Genomic DNA, 19,985 nt, shown 5'->3' with positions numbered 1-19,985 from the left:
GCAAATGAAAGCAGGATTGAAACAAAAAAACAACCCACTAACTGGGAAAAAATATTTGCAAGTCATATATATGACAAAGGCTTAATATCCATAATATATAAAGAACTCTCACAACTCAACAACAAAACATCAAACAACCCAATCAAAAAATGGGCTGGAGACATGAACAGACATTTCTCCAAAGAAGATATACTGATGGCCAATAGGCACATGAAAAGATGCTCATCATCGCTGATCATCAGGGAAATGCAAATCAAAACTACACTAAGATATCATCTTATACCCGTTAGAATGACAAAAATATCTAAAACTAATAGCAACAAATGTTGGAGAGGTTACGGAGAACAAGGAACCCTCATACACTGCTGGTGGGAATGGAAACTGGTGCAGCCACTATGGAAACCAGTATGGAGATTCCTCAAAAAATTAAAAATAGAACTACCATATGATCCAGCCATCCCACTACTGGGTATTTATCCAAAGAGCTTGAAGTCAGCAATCCCAAAAGTCCTATGCACCCCAATGTTTATTGCAGCACTGTTTACAATAGCCAAGACGTGGAAGCAACCTAAGTGTCCAGCAACAGACGAATGGATAAAGAAGGTGTGGTACATATATACAATGGAATACTACTCAGCTGCAAAACAGACAAAATCATTCCATTTGCAATAACATGGATGGACCTTGAGAGAATTATGTTAAGTGAAATAAGCCAGCGAGAGAAAGATAATCTGTGTATGACTCCACTCATATGAGGAATTTAAAATTATGGACTAAGAACAGTTTAGTGGATACCAGGGGAAAGGTGGGGTGGGAGGTGGGCACAAAGGGTGAAGTGGTGCACCTACAACATGACTGACAAACATTAATGTACAATTGAAATTTCACAAGATTGTAACCTATCAATAACTCAATAAAAAAAAAATTCCAGGTTCCCAGTTATTACGCAAATCCCAATAGGAGGTTGCATTTATAGTGAGGGCAGGGGAGTTGTTAGCCTCAGACTCCCTTCAGAGGAATGTCGTGAAAGGATTCGAAGGTACAGGTACTAAAAGGCTTTCAGGGCAAATGCTCATCAGCATGAAGTCCTGATGCAGCTCTAAGGGATCCAGAAATGGAAAGCCTTGAAACCCCAATATTTCTTGGCTTCTCTGAGACAGGCCCTCTGGGTCTATTAAAGTATTTTTATTGAGAAATTGCACCTTCCTTCATGTAAATGGCTAATAATCATTATTAGACAATAGAGTATTTGAGGCCTATGTGACCTGTTATGTGAACAGTGACCATCTCTGTAATATCACCCAGTAATTTCTGCAACTGACCGGCCTAGATATTGGGATGGTACAGTTGGTATAAAATATTCTGTATCACCACTTCAGCAGACCACCCACCAGTGAGTCAGTGCTGGTGCTCATCATGGAGCATGCTCTCCTGAGAGCCTGTGAATAGGAGGCTCACTCAGGCTTCCCTACGCGGACAGCCCCTTCCCCACGCCTGGGCTCTGACGACCCCCACATAGACGTCTCTCCCTACTCAGCCTCTGACTCCTGCCCCAGGCCACTCCTCAGGGGTTTGCCCTTCTCATCCTGCTCATCCATAAAGATGATTTCACACGGTAAACATTTGTATGACCAGCTGCCCTAATAGCAGTTGTGCTGTTTATATCTCATTTTCAGTGTTTAACTTAATCCTCAGGACAAGTGTAGAGCTCAGTAAGTGATAATTATTACTACAAAACAAACTTTTAGAGTTTTGTGTACTTGTCTATATGTATGTTATACATCTATAAAATTTATTCCCCAGAAATATTTAATACAGTTATGAAAACAATACTACCAGAAAACAGTCTAAAAAATTCATGTGACCGTGAAATTATGCTGAACCTTTGTGGAGGCCTGGGGCCCTATGGCAGTCCAGCCACCAGCTGATTAGACAAAGAATCTTGTTTACCTTCCAATACTTCTTGGTTGTCTAATGACCAGTCCTTGTAGCCCTGCGAAATGCCAAAAAGTCTGATAAAAACATGAAGGTTGCTGTTTTCTTTAACTTCTCTATTAAGCTATTTCAAGAAAGGTTTTAAAATTACTAAAGTTACTAAGCACATCAGTGATGATCTTAGTGTGGGCATAATCTTGCCTGGCCTTGGTCCTTTGGCTTTTTCGTGGCTTTACATTGGACACAGTGTTCCTGGTAGAGATCAAGGCGGGAGTAGGGAGTGCAGGAGCCTTCTTCGCTCACCAGTGTAAATTCTGTCAGTATTCAGGAAGTATTGGAAAGTTTTTTAGCTTTGATAATGGTATTGTGGTTATTTTTTTTAAGTTGTTATCTTTTAGAGTATGTACTGAAATACTGATAAAATGACATTATCTGTGATTTGTTTCAAGATAATCCAGTGGAAGAATGTAAATAAAACAAAATTAGCCATAAATTGATAATTATTGAAACTGGGTAGTGAGTATTAATCGCTTTGCTTTTTTATTTGCTTGAAATTTTCCATAATGAAAAGTTTTTTAAAAATTGAGAACGTAGTTACAATCCTGTCTCTGCTACTGCACAGCTATAAGTGCTGAAGCCAATAGGATTCTTCTGAGGCTGGTGATGAGCACTGTCTGTCACCTTTCTATGGTGATTTGCCAGTACAGCTCCTCGTGTTCACTCCTCCACCCAACTGATACTCTACCCAGCTGCCTCCCTGAGCTCTGAAGAGAGAATGCCACATTCTCAAAGCAGGACATATTTGGGTCACAAAAGAAGCCTTTGCTCCATACAATTTGGCCACTAGGGCAGGAGGAACTTGCAAGGAAGCCGAGCTAGTTGTGCTGTGTCGGGCTGGCATTCTACAAGCCCAGGAGCTGAAGGGGATATGTGGAGCCCCTGAAGCTGCATTTCTGACACATGCTAATGAGCATCACTCAAGGATGTAGACAGAGTCAGCACTTCAAACTAAATTCTGATGAAATTGAACATTTGCTTAATCATCTCCCTAAGCTGCTTCTGCCTGGACGCAGAGTGCCAGTGTAAAGGGGGCATTTCCTACCTCTGACAGCTTTACAATGCCAGTTTTTAAAAAGCTGCCCACTATGCCCAGCCTCGGTGTGGGCATTTGCATTTGACACATTGTTCCTGTTAGAGAAAAGCAAATGTGTTTTCTGAATACCCAATTTCAAGCTTCTCGCCTCGCCTCCGTAATCTTCCCCAGTCTAGTTGGCAAGTAAGCCGTCATACAGGGGAGCCTAGAGAACTGTGCTGGGAGTCAGGATCATTAGGCTGACACTTGACAGCTGATTTTGTCGTGCTCACTTTAGACTCTTCCTCATCAAGGACCACCAGCCCCCAAGATGGTTGTGATCATTGCCTGTTGGTGAAATGAGGTCTTTCTCTAGCGCGTCAATTGGCTTTGAGTGCATGTAGTTGCGTCTCTCGGTTGGTTATGAGGTCAGAGCTAAGGAGGCCAACAACAGAGATGTTCCTCATGAAGACGGATTAATGTCTCGGTTCCCTAAGACCAGCCACTCATCTTGAAGACACAGGCCAGTACTTCAAAACTGCGCTTATGCCCCCGCCCCGCTGGCCCTGTCCACAGCAGCCCTTCCGATCTTGAATCAAGGCCAGTCATTCAAGCCCAAGACCTGAGTCGGTTTTATTTCTCCATCTTTCTCATTTTCCATATGCTATTGGTCAGCGAGTCTTGCTTTTACCTCTGTTTCCCTGCCTTCATTCACTCATTTAATCATTCAATTTCCACAAATATTTACTGAGCGCTTGCTGTTTGCCAGACACAGTGGTACCCTCTGGGGATACCACGGTGAATGAGACAGTCCAACCTGATCCCTGCCTTCAGTTCGTCTGTGTTTTCCTGTCTGGGCCCAAATCACCGTGCCCAGTGCCTTTGTTCAGGCTCTCATCAGGTCTCAACTGAATCACTGCGACAGTTTCCTAACTGAGTTGTCTGCCTCAGTGTGACTCAGAGTAACCGAGTCAGTTTGTCGGTTGTCATTCTCTTATGACCAATGACAGAAACCCACCTTGAATTAGCTTAGGCGCAATAGAGGGGGTGTAGTTAATTGACTCATGTAACCAAACTGCAGGAATGGCCAGAGCACAGGTGAATCTCAGGGTCAAATGGAACCAGAAACATGGACAGTCAGGACTGCCTACCATTTCGGGCCTCTGCTTTCCTGTAAGTGTCAGCTTCATTCTTTCCACGGACCAGCCTCTTCCACTTGATGGGGAACATGGCTGTCCACAGAGCTTTCAAGCTTCACCGCTTTACAAAGATTCCTTCTTTCTAGTTGAGTTCACCTATCCCAAGGAAATGTTCTGGTTGGACCAGCTTGGGGACCTGACCTAAGGAACAGGTGGGACCTGTGTGGTAGGCAGCCTCTAAGATGGCCCCCAATGATCCCTACCTTGTGGTAGTCATGTCTTGTGTAAACCCCTACTCTTAAGTGAGGGCTGGAATGGAATACAGATGAAATAATGGACTCTCACTTCCAATATTAAGTTATAAAAAGATCGTAGCTTCCATCTTAGTCCCCCCCTCCCCGCCCTGTCTCTGTCTCTGTCTCTCTCTCTCAGCTTGTTCACTTTGGTGGCAGCCAGCTGCCGTGCTGTAAGACATGCCTGTGGAGAGGCCCTTGTGAGTGTGCTTGCAAGCAGATTCTTTAGCCCTGATTGAGCCTTGAGATGATTGCAGCCCAGGCTGACACCCTGACTGCAACCTCATTTGCATCCCCGAGCCAGAACCATCCAGCTAAGCTGTTCCTGGACCCCTGACCCAGAGAAACTGTGAGATGATAAATGTTAGTTGTTTTCAGCCACTGAATTGTGGGGTAATTTGTTACAGAGCAATGGATAACTAATGCAGTCTGTAACAAAATGAAAGCTTCTATTCAAACTACAAGAGAAGGAGCATTTCCCAGGAAAAAGAGAGGGCAGTTTTGCTGGTAAAAGAATAGATGTTCGCCACTAATCTCTCCTAGTCTCTCCTCTTTCTTACTGTGGAAGGGAGGTTTTTCTATAATGAAAAATCTGGTTATGTCACTTTCCTGCTTCAATTTCTTAAAGGTTGCTGTCACTCTTAAAATTCAAATTTGCAGCTTGATACACAAGGCCCTTCATGATTAGCACCTTCCCACCTATCAAACTTCACTGCCCCCAGTCCCCCTCTGTGCCTCCCCCCACATTTCTTAGAGTTCGAGTGTATACCACACAATCTCTTCCATGCCTTTGCATACTCTTCCTTTTATGGGCATGTCTGTTTCCTGAAAGCCCACACACTCTAACCCCTAGTCATAGGTTAAGGCTTAACTCAGGCATCACTACCTCCAGGAAGCCTTCCCTGATCACCTGACCCCTCTACTCTGCTACCTTCTGAGCTCTAGTAGCATCCTCTGTCATAGTCCTATCACACTGTGTGGAAACGTTAGGGTGGTTGTCCACCTCCTTTAACCTCTGTAGTTTGAAAGAGAACTAAACCTTTCATATGGAACTCCTAGTGCCTTACAAATGATAGGTTCTCAATATGTGCTTGTAGATTAATTAGTTAATCAAATAGCTAATTAATTGAGTTATGGGATCAAGGAGTTACTCTTACCTGCACTTGCCTGTGAATACTGGTTCTGTTATACAGTCGTGTGCTGCGTAACGACATTCCGGTCAACAGTGGACTGCATCTACACCCGTGGTCCCATCAGATTAGTACCATAGAGCCTAGGTGTGTAGTAGGCTCTACCACCTAGATTTGTGTGAGTACACTCCATGATGTCTGGATAACGACGAAATCGCCTCACGACATGTCTCTCAGAACATAGCCCTGTTGTTAAGTGATGCATGGCTGTAAGGGAGTGTGGGGCTGGGGGGTCAACTCTCACTTTTATTACCTCAACTAAGGTTTATAAGTGAATGAAATAGACACGACCCTGATCCAGGATACCCTGATGGTGCTTACGGTCAAAACTGAAACATAACGTCTTACCATTATGAAGGCTAGCATTAGGGTTCTATGAGAGAGAGCAATGTTTTGAGTTATTTGAGCTTGTGTGGGCAGAGGCCCCTCCAGGCTTGACATTTAGGCTGAGATCTGAAAGATGACAAGGAGCCAGCCAGCCGGAGCGGGGGAGTGTGCTACAGGCAGAGAATCTGCTGTGCAAAGGCCCTAAGCAGGGAAGAGGTTGGTGTGTTTGAGGAGTTTGAAGAAGACTGGCACAGGGGCTGAGAGGGAGAGTGGCACAAAATGAGGCTGGACCCGTAGGCAGGAGGCCTCATGGGTTGGGGCACAGCTCAGGACTCTGCTCGCCACCCAGGAAACCCTAGTGGGGACACATCCACTCCACCTATGCTGTTCATTCGTGCGGGCCACCTGCATCCCTGCAAGGCCGTGCACTCCCTCCTCCCTCTGCCCGGAAGGCTCCTCCCCAGGTAATCCTCGGGCTGGCTGCTGTCACTCAGGGCTTGCATCAAGCACCAACTCCTGCCCCACCTACAGTTAGCCCCTGCCTTCCTAGTAACTCAGTTGCATTGATCCTATTCATTTTCTGCATAACACCTATTAGTGTCTTGGAATAATCTTGTGCATCTTTTAGTTTACTTGTTTTTCTGTCCCTCTAGAAGACATGCTCTATGAGGTGAGGGCCCTTGTTTGCATTGCCTCCTGCTATATCCCCTGTGCCTGGACCACTGCTTGGTATGGAGTAGTAGATGAATATTTAAAGCACTGATTCATTCAATTAGCCAACAGGTTTTTAATATCTATCATTACCAGACCCAATGCCAGGTTCCAGGACAAAACAGACATGTTTCCACCCAGAACCTCGACTCAAGGCTGGCTTCATGGGTGTGTAAACTGTGCAGTGGGATGGGGCCCTGTGCTTAGAAGGCCCCCACACCTGGTTTAATACTCTGCTGTCATCGTTTTGAAATTCCCCTATTGAAACCCATATTTTCATTTTGCACTAAACCCCACAAATTCTGTAGTCAGCCCTATCCTGATGATAATTCCAGAAAGCTCCTCAGCACATTCAGATTTGGAAATAACTTAGGGACAAGTCAGCAGACCCTGCAGACTATTGTTAATAACTTTAACAGGACTGCCTTCTGTGTTGAAAGCTACGTAGAGTAAGTGGTTTACAGAGATAGAACAGTTTAAGAATATAATTCTGGGAGTCAGACATCCTTGGAGTCCAGGCCCTGCCATTTCCTAGCTGTGTGACTTTGAGTGAGTCACACAATATCTCTGAACCTTAGTTTCCTCATTACAAATGGAAATAATAATAGTGTCTACCCCACAGAGTTGGCTTGAGAATTAAACAAAATAATACTTAAAACACTTAGGTCAGGCTCTAGGTGTCCTGAAAGTGGGTTCCATTGCCCAGCCACCCACTCCCTTCTTTGCTCTCCCTTCCTTTGGCTCCTTCCACTCCCTGTACACTCCTGGGGTGGAAAATCTGGGTCAAAGTGAGTGGCTGCTAAGTGAGAAGAATATTGAGGAGAAAAACCAAGGAATTATAGCCTTCAGGGAAGCAGTAACATCTTACTTAAAAATTGGTTGAGCATAGACTTTGTAGATGTTTGCAATTTGTATGCAAATAAACTGAAGACTCCTACAGCCTGAGCTGAGACATAGCCCTGGGCAGAAACTTCAAGAAGACCATGGCTTGGACCACAGAGAAGCCTTCATCAGTTTCTCTTTGCTGCGCATTTAAACTAAAACCTTAGGTAATCCCAAAGCTGCAGTTTTCCTTGCTGTAGCATTAACAGCTTCATTGCTATGTAAGGCAGTTTCCTACAAGGTAGGCGCATCCCCATCTGTATTTGCGGCATCGTCTCCGCCGTCCAGTCCTTGTTCTCACACTCATTGTCTGTTTAATCAGGCACTGATTGGGCATCACCTTGCAAATACTGGGTCTCCTGGGCCTGAGGGAAAGGAATTTTCACTGGTCAAACCTCACCAGATTCCTGAAACCCCACATCAACAACCGGATTAGAAGAGAAAGGTGAGGACAAACCGACATGCCTCCCGAGCCCTGCGTCTGCAGGCTGAGGGAGGACCGCGGTTCCACTGCACTTACTTGGTCATCCAGCGCCCAGTTGTTGAGCACCTGCCATGTGCTGGGCGGGGCACTAGGTGCTGTGGACAAGTCCTTTTCTTCGTGCAGTTTGCAATGTAGTGGGCGCACAGAGAAGTACAGGCGATTCCAGTACAACCCTGATGTGAGGTAAAGGGGGACGTGTGCACACCGGGAATCCCCCAGGAAGGCTCCCGACCCAGTGGCTAGGGACCGAGGTGGAGAATCTCAGGGAAACCCCAGGCATTCTTGCCCATGAATTCCATCTGCTTGTCCCTCTCTCAGAGCCACGCCTGACAGGACTCCTCTGTCTGCAAAGCCGACAAGCCTGACATGTGCCTGTCTTGAACACATACCCCCTTTTGGAGTCCTGGGGACCCTGGGGCCGGGACTGGGGCTGGGGTTGGAGTCAAGGCCTTCCCACAGAGGCTCCTTTGCCTCACACAGAGCTACACTTGTTCACTCATTCATTAACAAATACATTGACCATGTCTTCTGTGTCAAGCTCTGGTGGTCCTGCCGCGAACAAGACAAATACTTCTCCCATCAAAGAGTTTGGGCTCTCCTTTGGGGACTGTATTCCTTTTTCTTTATTTATTCCAGCCCATTCACAGATGTGGCCTTGTTCAAATCTCACAACATCCCTAAGAAGTATTATCCCTGTTTCACTAGTGAGGGGACCGAGGTTCAGAGAGGCAAGGTAACTTGCCGGCAGGCTGCCCAGCAAGTGAGAGAAGCAGCCAGGCTTTGGCCTATTTGGCTCCACAGCCTCTGCTCTTTCTGCCCTGCCAGGCAGGATGGACCCTGGGCTGGGAAGGAGCCTCCCCACCACAGCTTTCTCTATGTCATTGATAAATATCTGTGGGGCCTTCTCAACCACGTGGTTCTGTCATCCTCCCTCAGGCCTTCTGAGAGTGGCAAGGCTACATCCTGGGTGGCCTCCACAGACAGAGGCCACTGGCCGAGGACAGTCATCACAGCCCCCATCTCCTCTGCCCCATGGGGCAGGCCCAGTGATCCCTAATTCACAGCAGGCTGGGATGCAGCTGCAAGAGGGGCAGCTCTGCTCCGAAGACCCCAGACAGTCAGAGCCACTTCCTGCCTCGTGACCCTCCCTCCCGGCTCCCATCCTGGCCGTCCCCACTAGTCTGAAGATTTTCAAAGCCAGTTGGAACATCGAACTGAATCTACTGCTGAATGTACTTTCGTTGCTTCTCAAAGGGAAAAGCAGGTGCCACCAAAAAGCTTCCACAGCCAGGTCAGCGATTTCCAGCTTAGGAACCAAGTGGACGCCTGCACTCCCCACCTCTTCCTTCCTGGTTGGCTTCCCACTGCCTTGGGCCGCCGTGTCTGAGCTGCAAGGCCTGATGGCTCAAGAATGTCCTCAGCAGCTGGAAAGTCCCCAGCCTTGGGCTCTAGCAGCTCTGGCCTGCCCCAGGGTCAGAGGAACACTCCGTAGTGTTCCGGCCACTGCATGTGCTTTCCAGCTTCCAAGGCCCAATCACAGACATTTTTTCATCTGAGCTTCCCCCACATCACCCCCACTTTGCAGTTGAGGACACTGAGGCTCAGGAAGCTTGAGTGGCTTACTGGAGGTCACCTGGCTCATAAATGGCTGGGCAGAGCTGGAGCAGTTGTTCTCTCACAGCAAGGCAGGAACTCTCCTCTCCACCCCTGCTGTCACAGCGTAAAGGAGCCAAGAAAGAACTCAGATGGACGCATTTGGTTATAATACATCTACAGTAAGCCCAGCTGCTTGATGAGCATGCAAAGAGGACCCAGGTGCCTGGTGAAAACTACGTGAACCCACTGGGTTCCACGAAGCACCCTCAAGTCCCCACGTCAGGGGAATGAAGCCACAGGCTCAGGCCTGCAAAAGGAGATCCACCTGAACAAGCACAAAGCTAGTGTCTGGGAGAGATAGTGCAGATCAGAGAACCTTAATGCCAGGAAGACATCTGGGGAACAGCAGCCCTGGCCGGGATGCAGGGAGAAAGCAGACGCTGCGGCAAAGCAGCCCTGGCCTGTGGGGCCAGGTCACTCAGGGGGTCTCACCCTCCAGGCTCCAGAGAAGACCCCTGGCACCAGGCAGAGCCATCAGCAGTTGCCTCTGTCACTGTGTCATGGAACGTTGTGTTCAGGGGTCTGCCGAGTCCTGGCGCTCGCCATTTCCTACTCTGTGACTTTGGGCATATTGGCCTCTCAGCCTGTTCCTGTGTTTGTAGATGATGGTAGTAGAGCCAACCCTGGCGCACCCTTCCTCTCAGGCTTCTGAGTATCGGCCATTCTGAAAGGATGTAGGGTTGGGGGGACAGGGCTCAGGCTTAGAGGTGAGACTGAGAGCTTTGCATGGGCCCTCAATTTCCTTAACTGCAAGATGGGGAAATAACAATACAAAAGTGTCAGGGTTGGTATGAGGATACGAACTAATGTGTGAAAGGCAATAAAGGGCAGTAAAGAGTGTAGACGCTGGGTCAGACCTCCTCATTTTATATCCTGGCTCCACCTCCTACTAGCCGGGTAAATCTGGGGCAAGTGTGTTAATCTCTCTGGGCTTCAATTTCCTAGTTTGTAAATAGTGATAATGAAAATACCTACCTGAGAGAGTTGTCAGGATTAAAGAAGCTAAAATGTGTGAATCTCAGTGACTGGTGATAAGTGACAGTATTGGCTGTGAATGTCATCAGTCAGATGCGCCATAGAAAGGACTTTGCCCTGTAACTCGCGGTAAAACATATGCCCATCCTGCGGGCCGGGAGGTGCAGTGCTGATGCCTTGATTAATGAATCTTCTGCAAAGCAAGCGCTTCTATAACCGAGTCAGCCATCTGTGGCTGGTGCCGGGGAAGAAACTCATAAATCACACAAAGTAGGGTTGGCATGTGGCATCTGGCTGAGCGGCAAACCTTGGCCCAGCCTCACACCCACCCACCCCGGGCCCCGAGAGATCCGTCAAGCCCAGAGCTGTGTGGGAGGCAGCCTGCTTAGCAGAGGCAAGGCCTGCGGCACATGGCATCAGCTCTCTGAGCCTTCTGTGCCAGGTGGTGACCCATGCCCTCCAGTCAGGGGACAAGGACCCATCTCCGTCACCAAACCAGTGGCTCTCAAACTTGAGTGTGCATCAGAATCCCCTGGGGCCTGTCAAACAGGGGGCTGAGCCCCACCTCCAGACTTTCTGATTCAGTAGGTCTGGGTGGGGTCCAAGAGGTTGCATTTCTGCTAAGTTTCCAGGTGATGCTGATGCTGCTGGTCTGGGACTTCGAGAACCACCGACCTACACTTCTGTGGGACTGAGTTTAAACCTCGCTATTTGTCCTTGGGCGAGTTTCTTCTCCTCACTGAGCCCCTACTTCCTCATCCGTAAAGTGGGCATACCAGAACCTACCCCATGGGGAGTGTTGGGGACCAAATGTGGGAATATCCATGGTAGCCATAGCAAGTTCTGGGCACCCAGGAAATGCTCAATCCATGTCAGCCCTCAGCATCACCAACATCTGGTTGTTGAGGGCTTAGAGACAATAAGTAGCAAGGGTGGAGTTGTGAAGATATCAAGCTTTTAAGAAGTGAGAGAAAAATGAACATATATAGACTAAGTGCTTTCTCAGTGCAATGTAATAATCCCTAAATGCAAAAATGCCTTATCACTAAAACTAACAAACAAAAGCCGACCCAGCTAAAATTTTTATTTCCTTCATTGGGCAAGCCAACATTTCCTGGGAGCGTGAGCGCCAGGCTCTGTGCTTGGCTGTGGGAAGTACAAAGCTGGAGCAGACATAGGCCCTGTTATTAAGAAGCTGCAGTCTAACAGGAAAGAGAACACAAGTAAGGACTAGAGAAGACAAGACCACATCACAGCGTAAGGAGGAAGGCGCTCACCGCGGCTGGAAAGGAACATTCAAGACGCGGAAGAAACAAGCTGGAGAGAGGCTTTGTTCAGACAGGTGGGAGGCAGCCTTTGTCTGGAAAGTGATTGGCATTCGGCCCATGAAGATGACAAGGTAGACAGTGGGAAGAACAGCAAACGCACAGACAAGAGAAGGCAGAAAGCAACTTCAGAAACAGGACACAAGTCAGTTTGCCTGGATTGCAGGGTGAACAGAGGTGGGAGCTGAGGTTGGCCTGGCTGGCTGGTGTCTGGTGCTGGACAGCCTTGACCATCAGTGGTTACGGGGCTCTTCTGAGCCCACTGCAAGTCCTCTGTGGGGAGATGCTCAGCACATCATTGTGGGCTTGATGATGTGCATGGTGAAGCTGCCACAGTGTGAGAGTCTGCATGACCCCTGAGGGGGCTCCCCAAGCTCAAACTGCTGCCCAGCGTCTGCTCACCTCCCCTGCATCCATGAGAAAGAAAGACGTCAGTCCCCCGCCCTCCACCCGACAGCTGCAGGATGGGAGCCCCGGGCCAAGGTCACGCACATATCCAGGAGGGAGCTCCCAGTGCCACTCTGCTGCTCCACCTGCTGCCCCCACCACTTACTGTGACCTGACTGAACCTTGACAGCCCCCACACTGCCACCCTCATGGAGAGCAAGGCTCTGGAGAGCAGTCATCCTGGGGCAAGGGCAGCCCTTGCCATCGCGAGCAGAGGAACCTGGAGCTCTGCAGCCTCCCAAGAGGGCTGTGTGGCCTGCAGGCCAGCACACATCGGCAAGCCTCCTGCAACGCTGGGAGCTGCCTCTAACCTGATGGTGGGAAGAGGCCCCGGCGGAGGCCCCAAGCAACCTCCTCCTGGTTCTAGACCCAGAACCCCAGACCCTCCTGCCAGCCCTGGTTTCCTGTCCAACTGGAGGTTTCCTGGCTGCGGGCATTTGTCCACTGCTGCTCTCCATAAGGGGGCGCCAGTTCTGGCTCAGACCTCTGGCTCCTAGATCTGGTGCCGCCACTCATCTTGCTCCCAGGGGAAGTACAGTACGGAGCACAGGGCTGGCCTGCCTTCTCATTGGCTTCCCCTTCTTGCAGAGAGGTCGAGTGCAGCGTACTCACTGTGGAGTCTGGGCCCATCCTGACTCCCCTTCAAGGCTCCCTCTCCCTCCTGCTTCAGAATTGCAGACTCAACGTACATCTGTACCACCCGGGCCACTCGTCACACATGAGTCAGCAGGTCTGGGCCGGAGCCCAGGAATATACATGATTACAACTATCTCAAGTGATCCCAGCAGGTTATCTGGACGCACCTTGAGAGACACTTATTTGAAAGAAGAATTGTTGAAAGACAGGTCTGGTTTTCAGATGGCTTGAGGGCATCAGAGATAACCTGAGCCAGGGAGGAAAGAGAAAACCTCCTGGTCATTTTGTGTTCATTCTCTCCAGATAAGAATCCCTGAATTTTCCAGGCCACCTGGTCCCACTCTTTCTTTTGCCCTCCCCAAGGAAGAAAAATGAGCCAGAGGAATGGTCACTGGCTCAAGAAACAGAAGGCATGTTTTTTTTGGGTTTAAATGGCTCCCATAGCTTCCTTCTAGAATTCCCCTATAAATACAGATTGGTCTACATTGCCACAATGCTGCGTGCACTGGGTGAAAAGCCCAGGCCACTCAGCAGTTACCCATCGAGCTGCCAGCCCGGCTATTGTGGACAACTGAGCTCACCAGGCCTCACCAGCCCACCCTTTACCCAGCCTGAGGCAGGTGTTGCCCAGAATGTGCCCCGAGGCCACAGTGAGAGGCCCCCTCGCTCCCATAGCTGCCACCTTCCCTGTGGTTTCAATCGTGTGCTGTTAGGGCTGTCTGTTGATTTGGCCCTCTCTCTGCTAGAATACCTGTTCTTAAGGGCAGGGCCCATTTCTATCTTGTTTACTTTTGTGTCATCACCCCTCGTATGTAGCAGGCACTCAGAAAATGTTGATTATTAACAGCAATAACACATGTTTATTAAGCATTTAGAAAGGGCAAGATGCTTTGCAGTTGTTGAACAAATCAGTCCTCACAAAAGCCCTCTAGGGCTACGAGTACCCCCATTTTACAGGCAAGGAAACCAAGGCTGCGAGACGAGCTGACTTGCTCAGGCCCACACAGCTAGGAAGCGGCAGAGCGGGGCGGCCCCAGCTGATCGGGCCTCTGGAGCCCGTACTCCTTCTGCACTCTTCCTCCACTTCACGGGGCTGAATTCCACAGCAGAGGGCCATCCTCAGAGGGCGCCGGAGCCTCCGTTCAGTCTGCCATGCACACAGGACGCCTGCCAGACCAGGAGGGAGCGGCCCCTCCCCGCTCCTTCCCGAGGTCTTTGCTGAGGGCCTGGCGGTGAAGATCTCTTAAGATGAGACAAGCCGCCTGGGTCCCCCTCCCTCCTTCTGGAGGAAACTGACTCAGACCATCACAGGGGACACACAAATACCAAAGACATTGAGAACACTGTCGGGAATGAAGTTGTGGACATTATGAACTCCAGCCTCTCCTTTCCAGGCTTCCTTTCCTGTTCCACAAGCGGGAAAGGACCACACCCCATGCAGTGCTGGAAGACTCTTTGAAGGCATGGGGGTCCAGACCCCCTGGAGGACAGAGATGTCTAGGTTACTTCTCCCAACTGCAAATGGGGAGACCTCTACTGAGGGGCCCAGGGAACAGCCTTTGTGAACACAGAAGCCAAGCCACAGAGGCCCGGGGATGGAGGAACCCCTCCCTGCTGGACAAACGAGAGGTTGGCCCCGTGCAGATGTTGCTCCCGCCCCCTACGCCTGTGCTCTGGGATACTCTCTCTTCTGGGTCATGTAAGGCCTGTTGCAAGGGGTCAGCCCAAGGGCTTTTGCCGAGTCCTCCAGGAACTGCTAAAGGCTAACAACCTTTGTTTCCAGAAAAGAAAGGGAGTGGGAGAGAAAATGGGCCTCCGGAGAGGTAGGCTTGGAGGAGGGCAAAAGAAGCAGCCTGAGAGCCTTTAAGGCTGGGAGTAAAAATAAACAGAAAGTGGAAAGCTGGCAGAGTCTGGCCAGGAGGGAGGCCCGAGAAGGCAGTGGGCAGTGGGCTGTGCTCCTTGAGAGGACAGACGGACTGACAGAGACTGCGGCCAGAGTCTTCTGCAATAAGTCACTGCCTTTGCCCAGCTTAGGCCAAGCTGGACTCTGCAGCCACACTGTGTGCCTGGAACTGTCACCAGCCCCAGGTCTTTGCTCCAGGCCCCTGAGGCCTGGTGGCTAGAAATTCTGGGGAATCACCACTGAGCAGCTCTGAGACAGGGTGGGGGTTGGGGTGGAAATGGCTGCATCCGTTCAGGAGAGGGTTAGTCGCGCACCGGCCTGCCTGCTGCCGTTCACATGTGCTCGGAAGCCGCGTTTATTTTTACCTGGGTAGGTTCAGCTTCTGATCACAGAAATGCTGGGGGTTTTGCATTTGTTTCTATGGAAACATTAGGCAGAGCAGCTGCTACCCCATCAAACAAGGCTAGGCTGGTAGGACTCTTTCTGGAATTATTTTGCTGTTTCTACCCAGGGAGATTGTCACACTTGCACTGTTACCACTACCTTCCTGTGTGGGAGAGGAGTTGGGGGGAAGGTCAGAGGGGCCAGGGCTGGGGCCTGGGGAAGGAGAGAGGGCTGGCAAAAGGCAATCATTTGGAGAAAACCCTTGGTTTCCATTTTGAAGCCCCAATTAGGGCCCCACAATGAGGCCACAGGAGCCTAGGCTCTGGTCCCAGCCTTCCCAAGCAGCAGGGCCACCTGCTGGCTCCCCCCAAGCAGCCAGCCTGTCGTCCAGGAGTTCCTGGGGTACCACAGCGCACGCAGGCTGAGGAGCAAGCTATCAGGTGCAGGAGGGGCTTAGACCTGAGCGTGTTCAGTTTCACTTTTACAGAACAGAGGCCCCAACTTCCCCACGAGGCAGGGGAGGGTGGCGCTGAAGGGCTTGGCCCTGGAGTCAGAAAGGAAGGCGCTGGTGCATGTGTACACATGAGAAGTGGTTTTATTCCAGGTGTGTGTTCCATAAAGAAAAGGTCCTCAGGGACAGCTAGTGGCACATGCTTTGGTCAAGAAGAGGAAAAGCAAAACAGAATAGGGCTGAGTCCCACAAAGGACACTGACACGTGCCGAGCCTGGTCTGACCACAGGGAGGGGGCCTCTCGAAGGCTCTCTGAGAAGTAGTCCTCTTACATTCAGTGAGAGAAGCCCACCCTCCCCATCCCCAAAGGTCCATGCTGCCCACTGGAGTGGACACACACCACGGAGATGGTGGCAGATGAAACATCACAACGGAGGACGGGAGAAGGCTGGCCAAGGGCCCCACGCTGGTGAGCCCAGGGGGTGCACACTGGGGCACAGGAGCACTGCTGAGAGGATACTGCTGAGAGCCAGGAGGTGAGGGGAAGCCACTGAGAGCCCTCCAGGGCGGGCGCTGTGGACCGTGGACACTTGGCTCCTGGCCCCAAGGGCCACATGGAGAGAGCAGGACGATGGCAGTTTAGGCACACCAGGGAGGGAGAGGGGCACGGCAGCTCACGTGGATGGTAGCTCCAGTCCAGAGCTGAGGTTCAGACCCTTTGGGGTGCAGGGACCTCTGTAAGAAGCTGGGGAAATCCATGGACCCTCTCCCCAGGGAAATGCATATGTGCACACACATGTGCTATTTGGAGGACAATTTCAGGAGATTCCTAGGCCCTCTGGAATCTGTGGACTCCCTAGAGGGCCCCAGGTTGGTTTGCTTTGGGAGAGGGACCCCTGAGGGGTCCTGGTACCACCAGTCTTTTGGCCAAGATCACAGTGCCTGAGCCAGTGGGGTGGGGGAAGAGGAACGTGGAGAACAGCAGAAGTGGCTCCAAGACCAGGCCATGGGGTAGGGAAAAGAGGCCCAGGGGCTGTGAGAAGGAACTGGGAGCTCTCTACACAAGCAGGAGCCACCAGCCGGCCTCCTGGCCCACTGCAGCGGCTGAGCCTTGAGGGCCTCCCTCCAGTAGTTGGGGGGCGAGGGTGAGGATGAAGCTCAGCCTGCATGACTTACTCCCTGAAGACTCGGAGAATGTTTACGCCCCAGAAAGAAGGTCCTGTTCTTACTGGCCACCCGACCCCATAATGCTCTACTTGCAGAGGCAAAGGCTTTTGAGAAGGCAGGAGTCAAAAACTATGAATGAGGATGGGGCTGCTCAGTCGTGCCTGGTGGCTGCCTGTCCTTACAGAGTCGTCACAGTGGGCCCAGACAGGGGGACAGGGCACCAGCTGGTCATTAAGGCCCAAGGGAGAGGTCTTGGCCTGACACATGGCCAAACAGAAATGGGATCTGTTCAATAAACTGTGTTCCAAGGCTATCCCTGAAGATCCCCCTGCAACCTCTTACTAAGAATGTGGGGTCCAGAGTGCAGGACGGGGGGCACACACCCTGGGGCTGGTACAGCAAGCGGGGGATGGGGTCCTCAGGAGGAGACCCATGTTCTGGGGCTCGGCTTGCTCTGCCACCCATATCCTTCTGCAAATTACCCATCCTTTGCCCTGGATCCCATCCCTCCCGCACCCAACCCAGCAGCTGCCTGGGACAGGCCACTGAGCTTCTCCTCTCCTTCCTGTTCTCCACCTGCCCTGCCCGCAGGCTGCCCCTCTCTCCTCAGCTTCAGGATCCCCATTCATGCTGCCCACATTCTCCTCTCCTGCCCAATCCCATGGGATGGCCCCAGGACCCCGCCAGGGCCCTGGGTGGGCTTCTGTCCTTGCTCTCTCCAGCCAACAAGAGGAGGGCCCTCAAACCACTGTCCAGGCCCCCTGGAGGGCAAAGGGAGGGGAGAAAGGGCCGGGGACCTTCCCAGTCTCTCCCCAGCAGCAGTCCAGCATCCTGACCTTCTCCTCTCCCCAGGCAAGGCCACAATGGTGGCCAGGGCATCGGGGCATGTCCCCCTGCGCCTCCCCATACAAGCTTTGGAGAAACGTATGTCGTGGCAGGGGTGTTTGCTGATGGTTCCGGCAGAAATGTAAGATGGAAACGGCCCGCTTTACACCCCCCCACCCTAACCCCCTTCCAGTCCCAAAGTCTCATGCAAAAGGTACAGGAGGCCCCAGGGCTACCGTCATGTGTGCGGCAACAGCTGCCATTGCTGGGCCGGGGCGTCAGCGTGGCACTTGCTGGTCACCAGCTGGGAGGGCTTGGCCTCCAGGCAGAGGCCACTGACCGAATGCTGGATGAAAGAGGCTTTTCTCCTCCATCTCTGGGGGGAGAGGTAGAGGGGGAAGGAGGGGAACAAGAAAACAGTGATCAAAAATAATAATAATATCCGTACCTTCATTTCACATGTGTGTCAATGGCCCTGTGTATACCTGGACACACACCTCTCATTCAAAACAGACTGTGTCCCCTATACACGAGGCTCCCCCACCCCCCACACCAGCTTTAAGCCCCATCCCTTCTGATACTCTCTTGCTTCTGGAGTTTGGCAGGAAGTTACTGTCTCGATCAGAGGCTCGTGGGCTGAATGAATCTAACCCAGAGATGTATTCTGTGTGGCCTGCACAGTTTATTTTAAATTTGGCTTAGTTGTGACATAAAAATCTGCATTTCCAGCTTCTCTTTAGACCTGGGCCCAGTTCCTCCTGTGGCATCAGTTGGTTGAGGCTGAGCCCTGCTCGCCACTGCAGGTGGGGCTCTGGTCTCAGTTCATGAGTCCTATCTGGTCCCTGCTTTTCTCCTCCAGGGCCTCCCCACCCGCCCCCTGCAGGCACTTGAGTCTGCGGCCTGGGCTGGGTGAATCTTTTACTTCTTCAAGCAAGATTTCTTCTTCCTGTCACCTAAGCTTCTGCCCTGGCCTGTAACTGTGCAGCCAGGTGCCTACACTCTCTTCAGTGGGAACTGGCCGCTGTCTCTGCAGCGATGACGAGTGAGGTTGGCGGGATGGTGGGAGCACTTGGGTCCCCTATCAGAGTCATGAAGGGGCTCCTGGGTCCGTGCCCCCACCTCCTGCCTCCCCTTCCCTGGGCTTGGCAAGCGGGAGAAGAGTTGTTCCTATGAATGGAGGCTGGAGTGTTGTTTGGGACACTTAGGAGGAGGGACGAGAGGCTGAGACCCGGGTTTCAAGGCTCAGGGAAGAATAAAAAGCGAGATAGTTCTGTATTTTGGTTTCTCTCCTATTTCCCTCCCCTGCATCCTTCTCCTCTCTTCCCATATCGACTTTGTCCTCCCTAAGAAGTGGGAAGTGCTGGGGAGCACATGGATGGAGCCCATAAGGCTCTGAGCGGGAGGGGCCATGTTCTTGCTGGGGCAGCTGGGAGCAGGGAGATGGGCTGCGCCAGCTGCAGGGCCAGGGCTAGAACCGCAGGGAGCCGTGGGGTGGGCAGAGAAGGGAACCAACTTGGGTTGTGCATCTGGAGTAGAAGGTGGCGGGGGGGTCTGGAGCCCGGGTTGCCCTTAGGATTGCAGGGCTGAGGTGTGGGGCTGAGATCCAGCCTCTCTGGCCCACGTGGCCGCAGGAGAGAGGAGTCCCTGGCCTAAAGGTCAGGAGTCGTGGGTAGGACAGGGCCTTTGGTCCCCCGGAACTCACAGCATCCTATTGCCTTGTGCTCTCCTAGTCTCTGACCTACTGGGAGGAGCTGGCCACACTCTCCCTAGCTGGGCATTGCTGGACCATGTCCTTCTTTTCTCCTTGTGGCCAACATGATCTGCACATTCCCTGGCACAAGGTAGGCACCTGTTGCAGTTTTATGAAGGATGATGCATAGATGAATGAATGAACCGCCCAGTCATTAGGACGTCTCCCCAAATCACAGGATTCTCGCTTCCTACTGGTGCCATCAGGCACAGTCTTGGGGCTGCCCCAACTCTCCTGGCCACTCAGTTCTGGCCTGGCCAGAGTAACAATATCCCCTCATGGCATTCTCCCATTTCCACAGTCTCGGTTCTTGCAGAGTCCTTGCAAGGTCAGCAGAGGCAGAGGCATTTTATAAATGAGGAGACTGAGGCTCAGAGAGGTGAGGGGGGTGACAGAGCTAGGACCTGCTGACTCCATCACCCGCTCTAGTGCA

At 51.3% G+C, this 19,985-nt stretch overlaps 1 protein-coding gene and 1 long non-coding RNA gene across 3 annotated transcripts in view; both read right to left on the bottom strand.

Moving 5' to 3' along the window:
- Nucleotides 1-11,733: 11,733 nt before the first annotated feature.
- Nucleotides 11,734-13,319, bottom strand: LOC139079392 (uncharacterized). The gene is made up of 2 exons (XR_011532998.1): nucleotides 13,240-13,319; nucleotides 11,734-12,396 (listed from the first exon to the last, which is right to left on the bottom strand). It is a non-coding gene; the product is annotated as an uncharacterized lncRNA (long non-coding RNA).
- A 2,617-nt stretch (nucleotides 13,320-15,936) lies between these two features.
- The window catches only part of GALNT16 (polypeptide N-acetylgalactosaminyltransferase 16), an 87,720-nt gene continuing 83,671 nt past the window's right edge, over nucleotides 15,937-19,985 (bottom strand). For both annotated transcript variants that reach the window (XM_070594135.1, XM_070594134.1), the window contains one exon: nucleotides 15,937-18,178. In XM_070594135.1, coding sequence (XP_070450236.1) covers nucleotides 18,041-18,178 — 138 coding nt within the window. In that variant the 3' untranslated portion in view covers nucleotides 15,937-18,040. The remainder of the gene's footprint in view (nucleotides 18,179-19,985) is intronic.

The sequence above is a fragment of the Equus przewalskii genome, chromosome 25 (genome assembly GCF_037783145.1).
Source record: "Equus przewalskii isolate Varuska chromosome 25, EquPr2, whole genome shotgun sequence".
NCBI classification, from domain to species: domain Eukaryota; kingdom Metazoa; phylum Chordata; class Mammalia; order Perissodactyla; family Equidae; genus Equus; species Equus przewalskii.
This window is presented reverse-complemented; position numbering and strand designations above follow the sequence as displayed.